The sequence below is a fragment of the Neodiprion virginianus genome, chromosome 6, assembly GCF_021901495.1.
Source record: "Neodiprion virginianus isolate iyNeoVirg1 chromosome 6, iyNeoVirg1.1, whole genome shotgun sequence".
Lineage (NCBI taxonomy): Eukaryota > Metazoa > Arthropoda > Insecta > Hymenoptera > Diprionidae > Neodiprion > Neodiprion virginianus.
Genome location: NC_060882.1, coordinates 26,838,302 through 26,857,735, shown reverse-complemented (window position 1 = coordinate 26,857,735; position 19,434 = coordinate 26,838,302). Strand labels below are relative to the sequence as shown.

General features: G+C 40.8%; 1 protein-coding gene across 12 annotated transcripts in view; it reads left to right on the top strand.

Annotated features, from left to right (window-relative positions):
• Positions 1-19,434, top strand: part of LOC124307837 (atrial natriuretic peptide receptor 1) — a 136,409-nt gene that overhangs the window by 43,732 nt on the left and 73,243 nt on the right. For 3 of the 12 annotated variants that reach the window (XM_046769967.1, XM_046769966.1, XM_046769965.1), the window contains exon 3: positions 13,460-13,855. The exons of the other annotated variants lie outside the window; for them this stretch is intronic. In XM_046769967.1, coding sequence (XP_046625923.1) covers positions 13,460-13,855 — 396 coding nt within the window. The remainder of the gene's footprint in view (positions 1-13,459; positions 13,856-19,434) is intronic. 12 annotated transcript variants of the gene reach the window in all.

Here is a 19,434-nt window from a genome sequence, read left to right as displayed (position 1 = left end):
CCATCAGTCGCCGGGGGTTAATTAATTGACTCGTCGCTGATGCTTCTTCTCAGTTCTCCGTGCCAAAGCAGCGCGCGAGCTTGCAAGCTGCGAAGTGCCGAAGGAATTGTGTCGGGGATATAAAGGGAGGGGAGAATGAGGCGAAGGAGTGAGTTGAAATCGAGCCGAATCGATAGGAGAATATTTGAGGGAAATCCTATCGACGATTAATTAACCCGAAATCGAACTTTTTATCCCACCCATCCACGCCACGCAAGCTCGCTAATCGATTTATTATCGACGATTTTACCCAATCGCAATCCCAACGACATCCTCTTACAGCCTCTCAAGTTCGTTTCACTTTACACCCTCGCTCGGCTCCGCGCGTTGCGAGTAACTCGACGGTTTTGCACCCTCAATTTTACCTCATCATGCAGGCGCAGCTAGTCTCCCGTTTTCTTGAATATATTCCTCACGTTTTCTGCAACCGTTATTTATTATTATTTCTTCGATGAGACAGGTTTTTATTTATACTGTTTTTCATAGATTTTCCTCCACGCACTGAGACCGGGAAAAATTCTCGAAAAGTTCCATCGCGTCTGGTTTTTTCTTCAACTCGTGTTTGTGGTTTTATTTCGAGTGAAACTCCCGTTTAATCCGAAATCTGGTATCTTATTCTTGATTTTTAAAATCCTATGCAAACGTGATTTCTTACTTGAGCATAAATACAAACAGGAAAAGAGAAAATAAGAGAAAATAATATATAATAAATAATAAATAAACGAGGAAAGAAAAAGCGGAAGCGTCTTCGGGTGTGTATTAAAGAGAAGAAGAAAGGATTTCGTAGGCGAAAAGAATAAACGCGGAATGTTAAATACATTTCATAAAGAAATTGTATGTTTAATTTCACAAGAAATATTGTTTAGTTGATTGTAATAAAATGGTGTTTTTTTTTTTTATTATTCTTATGCTTTTCTTATGAAAAAATCTTGCGTTTTGCAAAAATACCGATGGCGATGGAGGGAAATGGAAGTCATTTTTGGATTCGGTACAATGGAAAACTTAATATTTACCAAAAACGTCTCATGCAACTGAAACAAAAATATTTTTATGCAGACCTGTGTAATTATTCGTGCATCGCTCATTATTCGTTTATTTTTATTACCGACTACGGGGGGATACGAGATTCTAAAAATAACATACGACGAATGAATTTCAACGGGAGGGGGAAAATTATAAGTATTATAATCCTGCTGCAGTAAAATAAAGCGAATCAGAGCTTTCGGCCAGACAATGTAAGTACGATTCGTTATTCTTGCCTTGTTTCGAATCCCGCTGTCTGAGGGATGAACAAATTTCCGCTTGCATTAACCGCGATTTAACGATAAATCAATTTTTCAATTCCCAACACCGCGACCAGGGATCGACAGGGAAAATTGACGCTAAATCGAATTACGTGTAATCTTGTTTCAGATATTGACCAAATGATTGTCTTTAACCTGCGTCTCTTCTGTACTCGATACAAGAATAACTAAATACGTGAGGTTTCTTTTGTCTGGCTTGAAAAAAATATTTTAGACATGGAAAGTTGAAAACTTCATTCTTATTCTTTCGCATCAAGTTCTACGCAAGTCAAATTATTGGACAATTTTACTCTCATCCCGTCGAAATAATACCGAGAAATTCGCTTAATTCTCGTATAAATTATAGAACGTGAATATTTATTGTACGCATACGTACGAATGACTGGCTGTAATTGGAAGCAAAAAGGAGAGATAAAAACGAATCGAAGATGGGGGCGGACAGGCGATGCTGTCAAAGGCAATAATTATTCCCAGATGCCAGTTTGTCGGGTCACTCAGACGTCACGCGAAGAAGCTGTCAAGATGTTCGCTCCGTAACTTCGAGCTATTGAGCGAACGAGAAAAAAGGTGGAAGAAAAAGTAAGAGAAAAAACGAACAAGCAAATAAAAAACGAAAAGAAGAACATGTACCAAGGAATACGAAGAAGAAAAACGAGAGGCAATAATAAGTAGGTAAAGAAAAAATAAAAAAGGAACAACCTTGTCAAGACGTGTAGTACGTAGGTGTGTATAGGTTTCGAAGTTGTTATTCTAAGGCGACTCGCATTATCGAGGATCGTTTGTTCGGTTAAATTCAATTCAATTCAATTCACCTGCGTGGAAAACGAGTCGGTACTTTTTTATTTCCACTTCTTCCTCTCCTTCGTCTCCTCTCTCTGGATTCTCTTCTCTCCTTCTTCTTCAGTCTCGTATTACATAAATACAGACACGTATTTCTGAGCCAATGACGAAGATCCGTGCCGCTAACAACGTTTCAAGCATGAAATCATCATCGCGAAGTTCAAAGCTCTCGGTTCTCGTGAAGACGGGTCAGTTATACATTGAAAGATGCGACCGTGTGCTCAGAAGTCCAGAGACTGACGCGACTGTCCGCATACGGTGTCGATTCTCTTCTCTTTTTTTCTGACTGGATATTATTACATTTTTCTCCATTTTTTCCCCCCTCTTCTTCCTTTTTTTCTCATTCTATACAACCAGTCTTTTTTAATGCTCTCCTTTTCTTTTATTTTCAAAGCTATTTTCGTCTGACCGCGCCACGGAATATTACGCAATGCAAAAAATTTGCAATCCGTACAACCGGTAATTGTATATGCACGAATATATACGTATAATTTTATAAAAACGTGGTATTTTTCATTTACTTTGAGAGAAAGTTTGAAGTCTACGTTATCGCGAGATTGAATTTTTATGCTCGATATTTGATTCTTTAAACCGATTTTCCGTATAACCGGGATTTTCGATCTCGTTTACTAATTTGTATTACGATAAGGGAGACGGAGAGAAAGAATAAAAAAAAATTCAGACACAATTGGCGAAACGCTGTAACCTTTTCTGTGAAATCTGCTCCCTTATTTCTTGTGTTTCTGTTCCATTCGGAGAAAAATTACTCGCTACGCTGAATTCGTATATGTATAGGCTATTCCCGTTGATGATCGTGGGTGAGAAGCAACGTGGTATACCTGTACAATGTACCTGGACTAAGTAGACGCTATGCGTAAAACGTAATCCGATTCGACCGGCGCGGCGGCTGTTCAGCTCGTTAAAGGAAGAGCCAATTTTCACGTTTCGGAATAAAGTAGATAAAACGAGAGAGAGAGAGAGAAGAGAGCGGAAAAAAGTAAACGAAACTGACGCAAGTGAGAGAGAGAGAGAAGAAGAAGAAAAAAAAAAGAAAACGATAAAAGTATACACAGAGAGTTAAAAACCAAAAAGGATAATAATTTTTTAAAAGCACTAAAGTGAAAATTTCCACCTAACGTCTTTTTACCCTGTGCAGTAGTGGTTTACAGCCGTTCCCAACGCCTGTGGAACGCTGACTCGGTGGAAAAAGTGACTGTATAGGTATAAGGTGAGAGTCTAGCTCGTAGATTGGCTTGGAAAACCGACTAGCCATTTACGTTTTTCTACTTATCTTGTCAGACGTTGTTGAAATAAGCAAAAGCAGAAGTTAGAAGAAGGAGAAAAGCATTTTACTTATCAACGAATATCGTCACGTTTGCCGTGTTGAAATTTTACAATCACATTTTTACAATCACAGTCTTCGGTCCCGTGGAATTTTGATATTTCTTTGCGAAATTTGTCTCAACGGATGTTATGTTATTTTGAATTGTTGATAGCTTTTGTTTCATTGGCGTCACCTCGTAGAAAGTCTTATTTGTCTAACCTCATCGACTCGTAACAGACACCTACGCGACAGGATTTTCAACGTTTTCAATCTCTGCAATCCTCTAGTTTTTGTTTGTTTTCGTCCATGTCCTGTCGATCCTTCGTCTCTCATCGAAGGTCATTAAATCGTCGCCGCTCGCGCGTGGGACACGGTGTGAGATAAGATAAGGCAAAAGAGTATAAAAAAAAAAAACGTAGAAAAAGCGGAAGTCGATCGGGGGGCCGGAAGTCGGCCGGCGTAAGATCCGTTGTATTATAAAAATTCCTTTCGCTCCCTATCGTTGCTTGACCTTAACTTTCCAGTTATTATTATTTTCCCTCTGCATAATCTCAATTTTTTTCCTCGCAATATTTTCTTACTTCCATTATCTTCGTAATCCTTATTATCATTATTATCGGTATCGTTACGCAATATTCCGCATAACGCGTACCTCACAGGCAGGTAGGTTGGTACTTATCGCTATTCGAGTCGCTTAATATTTTACCACGGTGTTTCCATGCAACCCATGTGTGTCCGTAAATAGGCGTATGCATACCTGTGTATTGTTTGCGTACCAGATGAAATTATCATCTATTGACGGAATCTTGCTTTAACGTAAAAAAACCTTTTAGGGGATGCCATGGTGGAAAATCGCAAATTATTTTACATACGTGTACGTTGAATACACGTGGCGTGTATCTTGTCTGATTTCTGCACCCGGTTCTGTAATTCGCGTTGGTATTAAAATATTTGTATAATATTATACAACCTACATTTTTCTCGAAAGTCGACACGTAGCATGTACTCGATACGTGTAACGTACGATGCAAACGCAAATGGGAATTAGGTATGCCGTGTAGGAGCTAAATCTTTAGACGTTATTCGAATTACCGGGAAATTCTCGTCGCTGGATTACGCGCTTTACATCTGGTTAATTGTAAGCACTTAATCCGATTCTATCGGTTCGAGAAACACCGATTTCATACCTACACTATTTTCCCATGCATAGATCGATACACACATGTACGCGTAGTATTTAATAGGCAAATTTCAAATCAATTACACGTTTGAGAAAATTTCTTGCAAGAATTTAAACACGATTTTTTCTCAATTCTTTCGTCTTCCTATTTTTAGAATTTAAATCGAGTTTCTATTCTGCCGGGAAAAGAATATCGAAATCTGACAATCTTCTGTTATGAAAGTATAATAATAATAATAATAATAATAATAATAATAATAATAATAATAATAATAATAAAAAGTAATAATAAATCAAAACGAAACAGAAAACGCTAGTTAAAAGACCATTATAACGCGTGTTTCCGACACTTCTAGCTATATCGTTATAGTTATATGATACGCGACACGATATCGCCACGTGTAACATAAGTTGTGAGATGTATATATGTATATATATATATATATATACGCGCACATAACGTGAGACGTGACGTCAGGTGGCAGGACGACCCTCGACCCTGCAGTACATCACGTATACATAAGCTACGATTTTGGTGTTTTTCCTCTACTTTTATTGCGAGTCCCAGGAGTTATTAATTTTTTCCAAAAACAATCAGACCCCGTACGTGCGATATATTAGACGAATCTTCTTTTCGCAATTTGCTTAATACTATACGAGAGTGGTTTATATTTGGGTGCTTGTGCCGGCGAATCATGAGGAATATTTTCAAGGAGTGTCTAACGCACCTTGCGCAACTTGACCTGTCGTATAAACTCGCAGGACAATTTTTCTTATCCTCGGGCAGTTGTTTTTTTTTCTTCTTCTTCTTTTTTTTTTTTTTTTTCTTCACTTTATCGTACTGAAATGTCTCAGCGATTTACTGCGTCTGTACCGAACCCTTCGTGAAGAAGGCGAAACGAAACTGCTTGGGAAAACAAAAAAATGAGGAAAAAACAAAAAAAAAAAAACACGGTGAGGTTGGGAATTTGAACTCGAAATTTGTCGATTTATTTCTCATATTTGTTTTAAATGTTTTTGAAACTCGTACACAGGCCAGTTTGTTAGAAAAAGAAGAAGAATTTTATTTCATTGTGTAATTTGGAATTTTTATCGCTCCGTTTCCAACCATTTTCGAAATCGAAATCTCGTGCAAATGTATAGTGAATAATTCAAGAAATTCGGCGAGATGTTTGTATGAATTTTTTTCCACGTTTTCTCTTCGTCCTGCCTCGCATCGCCTCGCAGTCACGTTTGAATTTTGCAATTTTCCCACGTCTAAATCAGAACCACCATCCTGCATCGCGCAAACTGCGACGGTGAAATCCTTGAAAAGCAATTCTCACCAGACTGGAATGAATTTTGATCCCTCCGTCCGTCATCGGGCATTTCACCCGTCCGCTTTTTTCGTATGATAATTTCGATTATTCTGCGATTTCAAAATGCACGCATACGCAGTAAAAATATCCGCGCAGTCTTTCTCCTCGTCGAATTTTTACTGGGATTTGAGGTGACTGGGTAGGGAAAATAGGCCGAAAGTCGGATAGAAATCAAATGGCATTTGTAAAGAACTGAAATAACATAGATATATTTTCTTTATGGAACATTGGAACATTAGACGCACGGTTTTCTTCAATGCTCAATATTGTGTTTTATTATAATTTTTATTTTCTACGCTTACAACTGATTTTCATCGGCAAAAATATGACAAACAAATTGGAAATAAGAAAAATTGCGAAAGTTTTTTCAGTAGTTTACGAAGGCGTACTGAATTATTACCACATTTTCAGCCGTCAAATCCTTTCTAATCCCCTTGAACTCAATTTTGCGAATTTTGCAGATTTTAATAACAGAATAGAACAAAAAGAGGGAAAAATTTGAAACTTTTCCATGCCTAGTCCCCTCAACCAACTGCAATTGCGATTGTTAGCGAAACTTTGTTCACGAGTTCGAACCGGGAATTAATTTTTTTTCCCACCTCTTACAAGACGCCTGGAACTGAAATTTTTTTCTCACCTCATGTCACAGACGCAGACATCGTAATATTTCGGTATTGAATTTTGGACGTTGGGATTTATTCGCTTTTGCCTGAGAAATACTTGTTTTCCTCGGTAAAACAAGTTCTTCTATCATTTTCGTACGTCAATCATAAAGGCTCGCGAACCGAGGTGCGCAAAGCCTGCCTACTTCGATCTCTCCTCGCCTCGCCTCTCTATCTCTGGAAGTTTCGAGGAAATGGAGCACGAAATTAGAATCAGCCCCGCGGACTTTAGCGCGGATCTCGAGCCGTCGCTTCCATTTTTCGAGCCCGACGAATTCAGACGGTATCGCGACTATGCCGCAAAGAACTGAAACAAGAAAAAAAAAAAACGAGTCGTTCTTCCTCGGCCTTGCTTATTAGTCCAAATTTGCACGCGTTCTTAATTTAATTACAAGCTAATGTACGAGCTATCCTTCGAGTTATACATATTTAAATAACGAATCGGTCGAACCGACGAATTAACCTTATTTAAATTCGATGATCTACATAAATCAACATTTTAATCAGCGTGCGTTCTGCAGACTTATTTAGTTGATCGATTGATTTATTATACCGTTCCGCAATTTAAAATTTGAATAATTCTTGCAGGGAGCAGATGAAAAACAAACACTAGAACGATAAGAATAAAAAAAAATCGATTCAATTATACCTTCATTACGTAACAACTTCCTGCTTCGTAAAAATCCAACTTTTTCGTCTGTCCAAATTCTCAAGTCGATTTCGGAACACTTTGCGTCGCGGTGATCCGTCTTCCGGGTGTAACAGGTACACGATTCACTCATATGGGGATAAAACCATGCAGAGAGAGGGAGAATGAATCACTCAGGTGGTCGGAACCGCGACATCTGAGAGCCGAAGTAAATCTCTGAGAGAGACCGACTTGACTGACTTACTGACTGACTGACCTCTGAACCAAATGACGTAACTCTTACAGGAGGAACGTTATTCTTTTACAGATGTATACATATATATGTTGCATACCTGTATTTACACAACTACGTACGTGTAGCGTCGAGTTTTAAAGAGCTGCCGCAGACTTTCACTCTGAGAGTTTGGCTCCTCTTGTATGCACAGGTATATGTACGTACACGCATGACGTTATAATTATTAACTCACGTCATGGCTGTGCACTCAGGTTAAATATAGTTCGGGAGATCGGCTGAGGTTTAAAAAAAGAGACGGTCAAGTTTGATGTACTTATTGAAAATGGAACACGATTTTTGACAATATATAGAAAATACTCCGCGAACCTTACTTGATTTTTTCTTACTGTAGCAATGACGTTAAAAACAGGAACAGCCTGTTTATCAGCAGAGATCAATCGATATTCAGTTTAAACTCTTCGATTTTTCATATACCCAGATTGTTTGGAATTCGATACAGATCGCTCGAGTCTCGCAGAAGCGTCTCACAATCGGTTTATCGAAAACATGCATACGCAATTTTACAATGCATAATTCGAGCCAAGATCAAGTCTCAACGGATGAAAAGATCCACTTACATTATCGCCCGATCGATCGATCAATCGATTGTTTCAATTCCAGCGACTGTTTAACGAGCAGATTATGAACAACTTGTAATCCGATGCATCGAATATGTGCTGGACGCGCGATTACAAGCCGAATTTTTATTTACTTTCATATCGCGCGAGGAATATCGTACGTATATGTATTTTTGAATAAATCAATGACGCGATTCTTGGACGTTTTTGCCGAACCGGTTTCATGTGTACATCATCCACGGTCCATTACGAATTACAATTACATATACAAAAGATGTGGCAACTCGCGTGCCGGTGTCGATCAAATCGCAGCCGCTGCGCCACGTTAGAATAAGGCCAAGGTGCGAAATAACCCGCTCACGCCTTATTGTCATAATTATTCCCTGGATTTATTGTTACGCGGGTTATTATTGCTCTCGGAGTTATCACGATCCGCCGACTTGCGAGAGCGCGAATTAATGTGTCGGGTTATTTTTATTATTCAACGCTACGGGATCCCGATAATCGCTACTGAAATCCTCGCTGCTCTCTAACGTAACGGCAGCGAGGAAAGATGGATTACGTAAGACGATGATTTGCTTGGATAGCACTTCTTCTTGGAACTCGTATAAATAAATTCTCATCCGGAACACCGATTGTTTTTTAATAATCATTATTTTACTTTCAGGTAAAAAATGAAAACAGTTAAGGACTGAGCGGTAACCGAAACAATAAATTTCAAAAAAAAAGACAAAGCTCTCAGACCGTATACCGAAATACATCGATCACCCGCACTCGAGTACTCGAGGAATCTCTCTAGGTTCTCCCGTTAAATTCGGATTGGGGATTTTGAATTGATTCGAGGATTCGGAACCAGCTCGATCCGATCAAATCCACACTGTGCAACGCAGCCGACTAGCTTCTTCTCTTCTCGTTTCGTTTGATTGTTTGCCATTGAAGTGCACAGACGTTCGCGACGCGGAATCTCCGAGTTAACTCCCTGGAAAGCTGTATCTAAGATGTGTGTACATCATACGTACATGTGTGTTTGTATACGTATACATAACGTACGCCTTTGGGTATATGGCCGATGTTGGAAATGGAATTTTTATCCACTTTTCATTCGCGGATTTTATTGCTGCCGCTGGCGGTTGTATGCGGGTTGTTACACGTGCATTTGTATAACTTGTATACCGTCGTTTGGTCTCGATCGGAGTTGTACCGCCTTTGGAATAGTGAAAATTGACACCGTTACTCGAAGGTTGCAACGTGAATGCAAAGTTATACACTGTTAAAAGTCATTGCCAATTTACTACACATTTACTGTAGAAAAGAATTGACTATTTGTCAAATCAGTTTGCAAATTTACAAATTCGGTACAGCCACGTAAATTACTATGTAAAATTTTGTAGAAAAAACAAAAAGTAATTCGACTTTACTAAATTGTGTACTCAATTAACTGTATGGTGAATTCCCTGTTATTTCCAATAAAGTGTAGAAAGTTCCATATAGAAATTTTTAACAGTGTGCTCTATTCTTTTTCTGCTTGTACCATGGCCTTCCAACTATGCCAGACATCTGTTTAATTACTGTATAATAATTCAATGAGCGAATTGACTAGACGGAGTTGGTGATACATTCAGAGAGATACCGAGACACTGGGTTTTGAAATAGAATCGACATTACACGCGATGTACGTGAAACTGATCCGGGTATACAGGAGAATGAAATTGGAGCGAATCAGACAAAGCGAGGGTAAAAATGTTCCCAATTAAAACGGAGAGGAATTTTTTTGATTAATACATGAAAGGAATAATTTTTCTGTACAATATTATATCACGCTTATGAAAATAAAATACACATTGTAGAACGGCGAATAAAAATTGCGCAACGCATTCAGTTTTTTTCGTTCCACGCGTTCAATTTCACTCGATTTCAATGTTCAACACGTCTCACGTCCGATGTAACCGATGTTCAATCGGCTTGAAGAATCAGTGATTCGATAAAGTTCATACGAATTGAACATAGTTTTGAAAATCTCACTAGATTAGGGAAAACCAATTTGAAATCGCTTGGCGGAAATTGGCGACTAAGTTGCTTCGTTGGTGGATCATGTCATTTATCGGATTCGAAAGAGACGCGATCGCGGCAATTTCACGAGTGGGCGTAAATAACGGATCACAGACAAGTTTGAGAGCCTGCGGGGGGTGTCTTTGGACCATGGACGTAAAATCGGCGACTAATCGTTAGTCAGGACCCAGGACAAAAGGTACAGGAGTAAGTCATAGTCCAAGGAGGCGGCTCGTTCCGTTGCCAATAACGGTTCGTCCTCGTTAATCCAGGGAGCGATTCGCAGTGGTGGATACGCGCGAAACGTTAACGAAGATCCAGGGAGCCGAGGATGACAACACTTGTTGCTCTTCGTCAAAGAGGAGAAGGGCTGGCTGCGCGTGTCAGGAGGAAAATCGAGGTCTCGGGAAAATGTCGAGTATCAGAAAGCCAAAGGTGCGTGGAACGGCGAAGCGGTTGCGAAACTATCGTGATTAAAAGCACCTCGCGTCGGTATTATTCGGTTCAGAAGCTCATTGACTAGGCAGAGTCTACTCGCCGTTACATACGGGCACATCGGACTCCAACGTCACGCACGCTAATCCGCCTCTCGCTGTGGGCGAGACAAAAACAACCTGCCGAAAAGTGAAAAGATGAAAAGTTTTCAAGCTGGAATTTAGTTATTTTCGTTCAGCCGTGCATCGAGTCGGCTGAAGCATTCGGGTTGTACGCGTCTCTTTGGGGCGAAGAGACGTCGCCGACCCGAGGGACTTCGGTCTTCCGGTTGCGTTGGACGGTCACTGGACGTCTTACTTTGGAAACAAATCGTTCAAAGCAAATCACTTGGGCTCCGGTGGAAGGAAGAGACGAATCCTAAATCGGGCGATGCTGTGGGCGACATCTGACTGAGCTGATGTTGGACTTTGACAAATGAATATAATTAACTTGTCGTTGGTTGGTTGGCTTGTTCGTTCGTTCGTTCGTTCGTGAACGTTGGAGGGATACGGTGCGTGACCATGAAAAATAATATCTGTGGTATCGGGTTCGTTGACGCCTGCGAATTGCGTGCGGTTCATCGTGTAACGCCTGGGTATTTCGTAACCCAGTAGACAACTTTGGCATTCCGAACGCGATCGGAAGAGAACCGAACCTCTCTCCTTTCAGTCTTCGCTCTTGGTCCGCTGCACCTCGACTAGACAGCATCAAGGTTACGAGTGCCAATCCTCGTAACTCATCGCCCGGATCAATAGAAAATTCTTACAGATATTCTATTCTCGAGCGTTTATACGAACCAGGCTTCAGCTCGAACCGTTCAACGGATCCTAACCGATAAGGTCTGGCTGTATAAACGGCTTTACCTGTCCATACGACTCGTGCTGTATTATCGCTCCATCGATTTTCACCCGACTATTTATGGGGGTCAAAAACGTGCCCGCTTTTGCACGTGTACGGATCAATCAACTCGAATAACATTGAATAATATAACGGCACATTAGTCACCACGCGAGTTTATATCCGTGATCCGCAGGCTTATTCGCTACAGCCTTTGGTTTTTACCATCGCGTTTCCGCTTTGATGGCGATGGTCTCGGATTAAGGTTTCTCGCGGGATTTTAGTGAAACAACGTTAATTAATGTCAGGTTGAAGGGTGCTTCTAACGTTGTAACGGGTTTGTTTGACGCCTACCGGGGACACAATTAGCAAATTAGTAAATCTGTCTACAGAGCCGAACAGGCCGACTTTACATCGCGTACGGTGTACGAAAAATCTACCTTTCAAAGCACTCGTTTCCTCCTACGTGGATTTCCCACTTGGACAAACGGCGACGCAAGTCGTTAAATTTACTTTCCATCTACGCGTGCGAGAATCCTGTATCTTTACCGTGGTTGTAAATATCGTTAAATTCTGTCGACAGCTTCCTCGTCTGCTTCTCAATCCAACCCCTTTAAAGAGGAGGACAATTACACCAAGTTCAGGTTTCAATCATCTCTCAGGGAACTTGGGTAATTTTGAATTTACAAACCCCGGAGGTTTCTATTGATATTCGAAAAGGAGATAATTGTGTATCTCTTCAGGTATTTGTTGTACGTGAATCGAACGGTTAACCTCTCCTTGGATTTGTACTTCTCACCGGTTATCCAGTAAAATACTTGACCCCGTTTCGAAACTCTCCCTATTCATTCCATGTGCGAGAGATCGTTTGATCACGCGTCAATTTAGAATTCAACCAGACGTAGAACGTCAGTTCCCGGCATCAACGATGATCGGGAGACGCAAGGCAGGCGTCGAGTTTCGGGCATCTCGACTTCAAGTTGTTGCTGGTTTCGCGTACCGGACCTCGCTAGAACTTTTTCGAAATAACGTGAAACTAGCGGTCGTCCAATTCTACGTAGAGAATTTAATGGAATCTTTTATCGCCTCGTGCAACGCGATTTGACGATGTCACAGGTCAAGTGTTCGACTCGAGGACCTTTCTCGAGGTAACTGCACGTTACCCACGTACGGGACTGCTCTATGGGAATCGGAAAATAGGTATCCGTGTATTGGTCGACGGACGTTCGCAACGACGGCTCCGTATCGTCCGTTTACATTTTATCTCTTGCCTGCTTATTATTCTTTACTTCGTCCTTTTTACTACTCTCAGATCATAACCCGAGATATCTGATCAACGGAAAGAGCGCATAGTCCCGTATGATGAACGTACTCTGGTAGTGTGTAAATATACTGCAACGGTCAAAGTCAGAATTGAATAATAACTTCTCTACTTCGTTACTTAGAGACTCGCAATATGCAGTTGGTACCGAATCTCTTCCATCTTCGCGTGGAACTGAACGTGTAACCTAACATTCAACACCAAGAGATTGATTCGTTTTCAAGATCGGGCAGATCTGTAATAAAATAATGTACATTCACCTTGGATCTTACAATTAGTCCATCCGTGCGAAGGCGGGACGAGTCAGGTGGTATCGGATAATTTTATTTAAAAAGGCGGTCAAGTCTCCGTCGACTTACGATACGATTTGAGTTCCTTTCATAAGCCAACCTGCAGACTCGAATCCATATCTTGATACTCGTCAAAAAGTGTTTCGAATTCACGAATGGTCAACTTCCGGATGATTTTCGAATCGTACACACGGTGATATATCTCGAGCGTTCAACGGAGTGGGTCAAAAAGTAAAAGCCAAGCAAACAAGCGGTAATAATAAATCAAAATGGCAAACAGACGCGTTTCTGGGCCCGGTCTGCGACTACGTCATCGCGCCCGTGGCGAGGTACGCCGGGGCCTGGGGTATCCCGGTCCTGACGGCCGGGGCCCAGGCCGACGCCTTCCGCCACAAGGACGAGCACTACCCGACGCTGACGAGGATGATGGGCTCGCACAGTCTCGTCGGCGACGCGCTGCGCTACATACTCCAGGGTTTCGGCTGGAAGGTGGCCGGGCTTTTGTACCACAATCACGAGATGAGCAGCAGCCGAGGTAACTCGGAGTGTCACTTCACCCTCAGCGCAGTCTTCAGAGCCCTGAACCAGTCCTCGGTCCACAAGGGGTTCAACCAGGAAACCGCAACTCCCAAGGACTACCGGCAGCTCCTCAAGTCCCTAGCGAATAACGCAAGGAGTAAGTCTGCACTTTTACTCCCACCCTCCCACCTTTCACCCCCAACCACGACAGGAATTTCGAGGCTCGTTAGCCAAAGGACGCGAGTCACACTCACTCGCGCCGGTGATTGTTGGGACAACGATTTGCACCCTGGCACGATCCAATTCCCCGTCCTTCTCCATTGGCCCAGATTTACATGAAAGAGAAAGAGAAAGAGAAAGAGAGCGAGAGCACTCTTATCCAAGTGTGTCATTATTTTTTTCAACAAAGGAGATACGCAAATTTAATGCAGCGAACCATGCACCCCTGTATTGGCTGGCATAGTTGTTCCCAAAAGTCACCCTGAATCTTTTCTTTTCCATTCTTCGGAAAATGTCGAGTTTTTACTCTCAGCGTAGAGGAAACGGTTTTGGTCGTATAAGTATCAGTCATAGCCGTAGTTTGAACCAATTTTGGTTATTCTCGAGTGGCAAGTAGGTTGTTAGAAAAATTTAACTTGAACATAATGTCCCAGCAGGTTCACTTTATATTTGTGTTATTTCTTAACATTTATGTCAGTGAATACGGCACAAAGTTTTTCAATTTTAATATGTAAGTGGTCACTCAAACATTGAATTTGTAATTTTTGCTTTACTTTCCTTTGCCTCATGATACATTAAATATTGTTACATCAAGCCAAAAAATTTTAGAGGACCTGCTGGGACATTTTCTTTCCCAACCGTGTACCGAGTTTCTGAGACTTCTGTTCAAAACTCAGTCAGATCTCTCGGATCTGATTTCTCGACCGAGACGACTAACGAGTCAAAGTAAGAAATGCAGAATTTTGCGATGCAGAGATGCACAAATGGCGCATCTGATTTACCCGTCGTAAAAAACAACTTTTGACAAACTCTTTCAAAGTCATCGGGATTATTCAGGGGTGAACGATTACAACGCGAAGTCGATTATATCCGGGTAGATGAAGGCGTTTACATTACACGGACGATTGTTTATTTTCGCGCCTTGAGGGATAAGAGTAAAATAACATATCTATCAAAGAGCAACCTTCGTTTCGATTAACAATCACACTGACTTTCGGGCGGACTGAAGTTTTTCCAGTTATTCAACAGCCGCAAAGCGACAACTTATAAAGTCACTGTGGTCGAACCAATCCCTCGGGGATTTCTCGTACGCAATCAAGGTGTGTTTGATCAATAGGCTATCTCTCTCTTGCTTCGGCAGCGGGGATACGACGGAGGGGAGATTCTGGTTTTGGCTCAATCAAGTTCATCCTGAAATGAATTCAAACGTATTCATGCTAATTTTCGCGAGAACACCGCGAGGCTTCGACACTCTTCGACACGTTCCAAAAAGCGCGAGTTCGTCTGGTACAAAGAGATTTGGAGAAGAGATGTAAAGAAATCCTTCATTTCGTTTTCAAATATACACTTCGAGGTTTGTTCACGTGGATATCCATCGCGACTTAGACGTCGAACGATCGAGATCTTTGCGATTAATGTCACACGGATGATGAAAATATCTGCTTTATTTGATTTTTGTAAGATTAACGGGTTTTGACGGCATTTTCGACAAAGAGTAGTGCAATTATTTTAATTAATGCTACAAGCTGGCCGCTGCGCGCTTGTCTTCTTTTTTTTAAATTGAAAAAGAAACATGCATAAATGTAGAGATACACGAACCGCCCGGGATTTTTTTACAGACTGGAGCCGGAATTTTATTGCGAGGGCACGTTATAACCGCGTATAGAAAATAAAGCGAGAGGACGAAAAAACAAATAACCTTTATACCGCTAGGCGTTATAGGTGTAATAACGATTTTCTCAGAAACAGAAGGATCGGCGCTGCAGCACAGGAGGGAAATTTTTTTTATTATTTTTTTTTTTGTTCTATTCTTATTTCTTCCAAAGTCTCGTTTACCACATCGAGGTTTTTGCGAATCGTCTGTGGCGAGAAGAAAGATGAACCGAAATGAAACACCCAAGGTAGAAAGTAAGCAAGTAATTCGTGGATACATCCCTCGACCTTAATTTTCAACGGTGTTTTCTATTCTCGGCACTGGGATGCGATGCGATTTCGAAAGCGCGAAGAACTCGGGCTCGTGAAAATTAGCTCAGTCGCAGTAAATCGTCAAGAGAATTTCCACGTCAGCCACGATTAGCTAAGGAAGTTAGGGGCGCAGTTGTTGACAGCCGAGTTCGATGGTAAACGAATTTTCCTTATCAGAACTTTCCCCTAAACCGATTGTCAGTGTAGAACACCAGGCACGAAGAGCTCGTCGGATTTTCGCATCCGGGTATCAATAATTTATCGAACACCTCCGTTGGAGTTTCGAAAATATTTGGCTTGCACGAAAATAAATGAATCTCAATATAAAAATGTAAGAACGTCTTGAGGTTTCTTTACGCAATATTCCGTCAATGGTAGTAGACGTCTCCCTCAAACTTCGATCATACTTCGTTGTCCTTGTATATCCATCAACTCCAATTTTTTGATCATTACATACTATCTGTTTTCCGCAGATGCGGACGTTATAAGCGAATCCCCCGGCCGTGTCTGGGGTAAGTTTTAATTTTCAGCTTCAACTCTGTTATACGCACATCTCTTCCCTCTGTTTCTTTCTTTCTATCTCTCTCCGATATACACACAGTCCAGTCCCTTTTGTTCGTTAGCCTTGTTATTACTGCTGATTAGATATTATACGATGTGTATACCTATACCTTTACCCAAACCTAACACACGTACACGTAGGTTGCGGGCGCAGACGCCCTCCCACCTCCTGAAATTCACGTAGGATATATTATCGATAGATATACATATATATACCTTGGCATATTGCTGCATGAGTTGCCTGCAGGAGTCATCCCTTGCCGATATAACGTCCGTATTCCAGAAATTCACACATAACACACAGAGCTGAATGGGACAATAGTTTTGTCCACTCGTTGTCCGTGTTGGTATGCAATTACTGCCCGTTCATAGATCAGCCTGCAGCTTTCTCTTCTCTCTTTTATACCCTCGACCATCTTTTATTCCCGCCAGGATCTGGTCCATCCAATGGCAGCCCCCCGACCCCCGTCCTTTATAATCGGTAATACGGAGTTCATGAATCCCGCGCAGTGTCTCTGTCCCAGTATTCTTACATTTCATGCTCGATTAATTGGATTTGCGGACCGTTGATGGAACGGATTTTTACTTTTTTTTTTTTTGATCCTTTCTTTTTCGCAACCCGCACTACCTGTAATCGCATTTTGCAATCTCCGGCTCTTTGACTGATCACTCTTGTCGTCGATTTTCGAATCCTCCTCTCCGCTGATTTATTACACTGGTTTGTAAGGGTTGAAGGGGAAATAAAAATCGTTTGTTACATTTTAACGTGACTGCACGATCTTGAGACGCGAATCTTGGCTTCGGCTTTCGACACGTTGATCCCGTAAACCAGACTCGATTTTTACGACGTCGAGGAAACGTTTATACTACTCGCTCGGTGGTATCCAGCCGTTAGACAGGTTATACGAAACTGGAATTACGTTACGAGTGAAATACTGAAAACACCGAACGACGAGCGGTAGTCGAATATCGATATTGTTCAATATTTTCGCTTGATTTTATTTATTTTCTTAATCTTTTTCAACATTTATCGGCAACTTGGGGGTTTGGAATAACGAAATTCTCGCTACTCCGAAACATCGAATTACCTGTCAAACAACGACAGGTAAATAATTGAATCCTGACGCAGGAAAAGCTGGAAAAGTTAGAAATAATGGAATTTCTCGATGCTCCGATTTCATCCTGAAGTACGAAATTCAAAAATTACGCTTATTTTACAAATGACGCCTGGTCTACGACAGCGAATTACGATTATTGTTCTACCTCAATTCAAAGCACGTCGCCTCGCGGTACATATAATATGAATTACGCGGGTTACGAGGTTAGAAGGGCGGCGGTACACGGCTAATTTAATTTATGAACTAACTGAATTTCTCCGCTTACATTCGGAAAGATAATATTTATTAAGGGTAAGCGAACACGTTAGTAGTTACAAGTCTCGGGACGTGCTCACATGTTTTATAGACCCAAATCGATTCTCTGATAACGCGAAGCTGAGACAGGGGAAACGTGTTTATACGGGCGTTTTCTTTCCGTTTTACTTTCTCCTTTTCCCATTTTTCTTTCTTTTTTTTTTATTTTGTTCTTTATACTCATAGCGCTGAACAAACTCTTACGCGGCTTCGATTTGCAAAACATATTACATACACTTGAAAGTTTAGGATCGAGAGAGGTGAACAAAAAAAAAGAAGGGAAATGAAAAAATGTCAATCGTTTACCTTGAACAATTCTGTTGAGGAGAAAATACCTGAATTAAAATATAAATTGAAAATCGTACGATCGAAAACGTTCTTCGGGCGGTTGCTGAGTAAAAAATTGTAATTTAGATCGAATTTACGATTGGAAATACGTCGTTTGAAATTTTTTATTTTCTTTTACCTCTTGTTCAAGATATTTGAAATTTAAACAAATTCGGTCACGCCTGATTTATAGTCTATTAGAATACGGCAGATTCTAATTTCTTTCGAAACAAGCGTAAAAAATAGATTTAAAAAAAAGCAAAAAAAAGAAAAACGAAAAAAGATTGGCATATATAGGTGCAAGATGTATTTTCATTTTATTACGTTGCCAAATTGGAAAACCTGGGGTCGGAAGTATGAAATTGCGAGTTATTCGTCAACGGTGATGGACGAACGGCTGCGTCAGCGGTTTGCTTGCCCCTTAGACGAAATTTCGTGTGGTAGGAAAAAGGAAAAGGGAGAACGTCCGTGTGCGCGTGTTGATTATTTTTTCGTCGTTATGGGGATCGCCTGCCGGAAAAGGCTTATTGAATAATACGGTAATCTGCTTGCTCTTGGGTCTGCTTGCTAGTCGCGTGTCCCTTTTTTTTCAACTTCCACTATTTTCCGCACGGCTCCCTTTAACTGTGGAAAATCGCGTCTTCTCCACGTTTTCACGATTCCTGTGTGTGTGTGTGTGTGTGTGTTCGTGTTTTCACTCCGCCTTTTGCGATCCTTATTTTAATCCAGCAATGCTCGTTATCTCAAATTTCGTTCCGTCGATGCGTGCTTTGTATTCTATCAGCTCTTCGATCTTTTCCTCAATTCCCCTTTTTGTATTTACCTTTACTCGTTTTTCGATATTAAACATATAAGTACGAGTTTTCAAGTACAAGAGAGAGTGGAAACCGTTTTTTTTTTCTTCTCTTTCAGATTCCATTCAATATATTCTAGCGAGCTTGATTTATTCTCAGTTATTCATTTCTGCCAATTAATTGAGCTGATTCTATTATATTATACCCATGTTAAAATTTATGCGTATTTAATTACGAACCATAGAATCGTACTGCTAATCACGTTATGCCCAACGATTTGTTCAGTATATTTATATATATATATATATATCTGTGTGTGTGTGTATATATGTATATATTTATGTATATACATACTTATATATATGTATGTATTCGCCGTAGTGGAAAATTCATGGTCGTGGTATAATTATTCCGGTGGTTTACACATTTATCGCCGTGGGCAGAGAGCCGTGTTAACG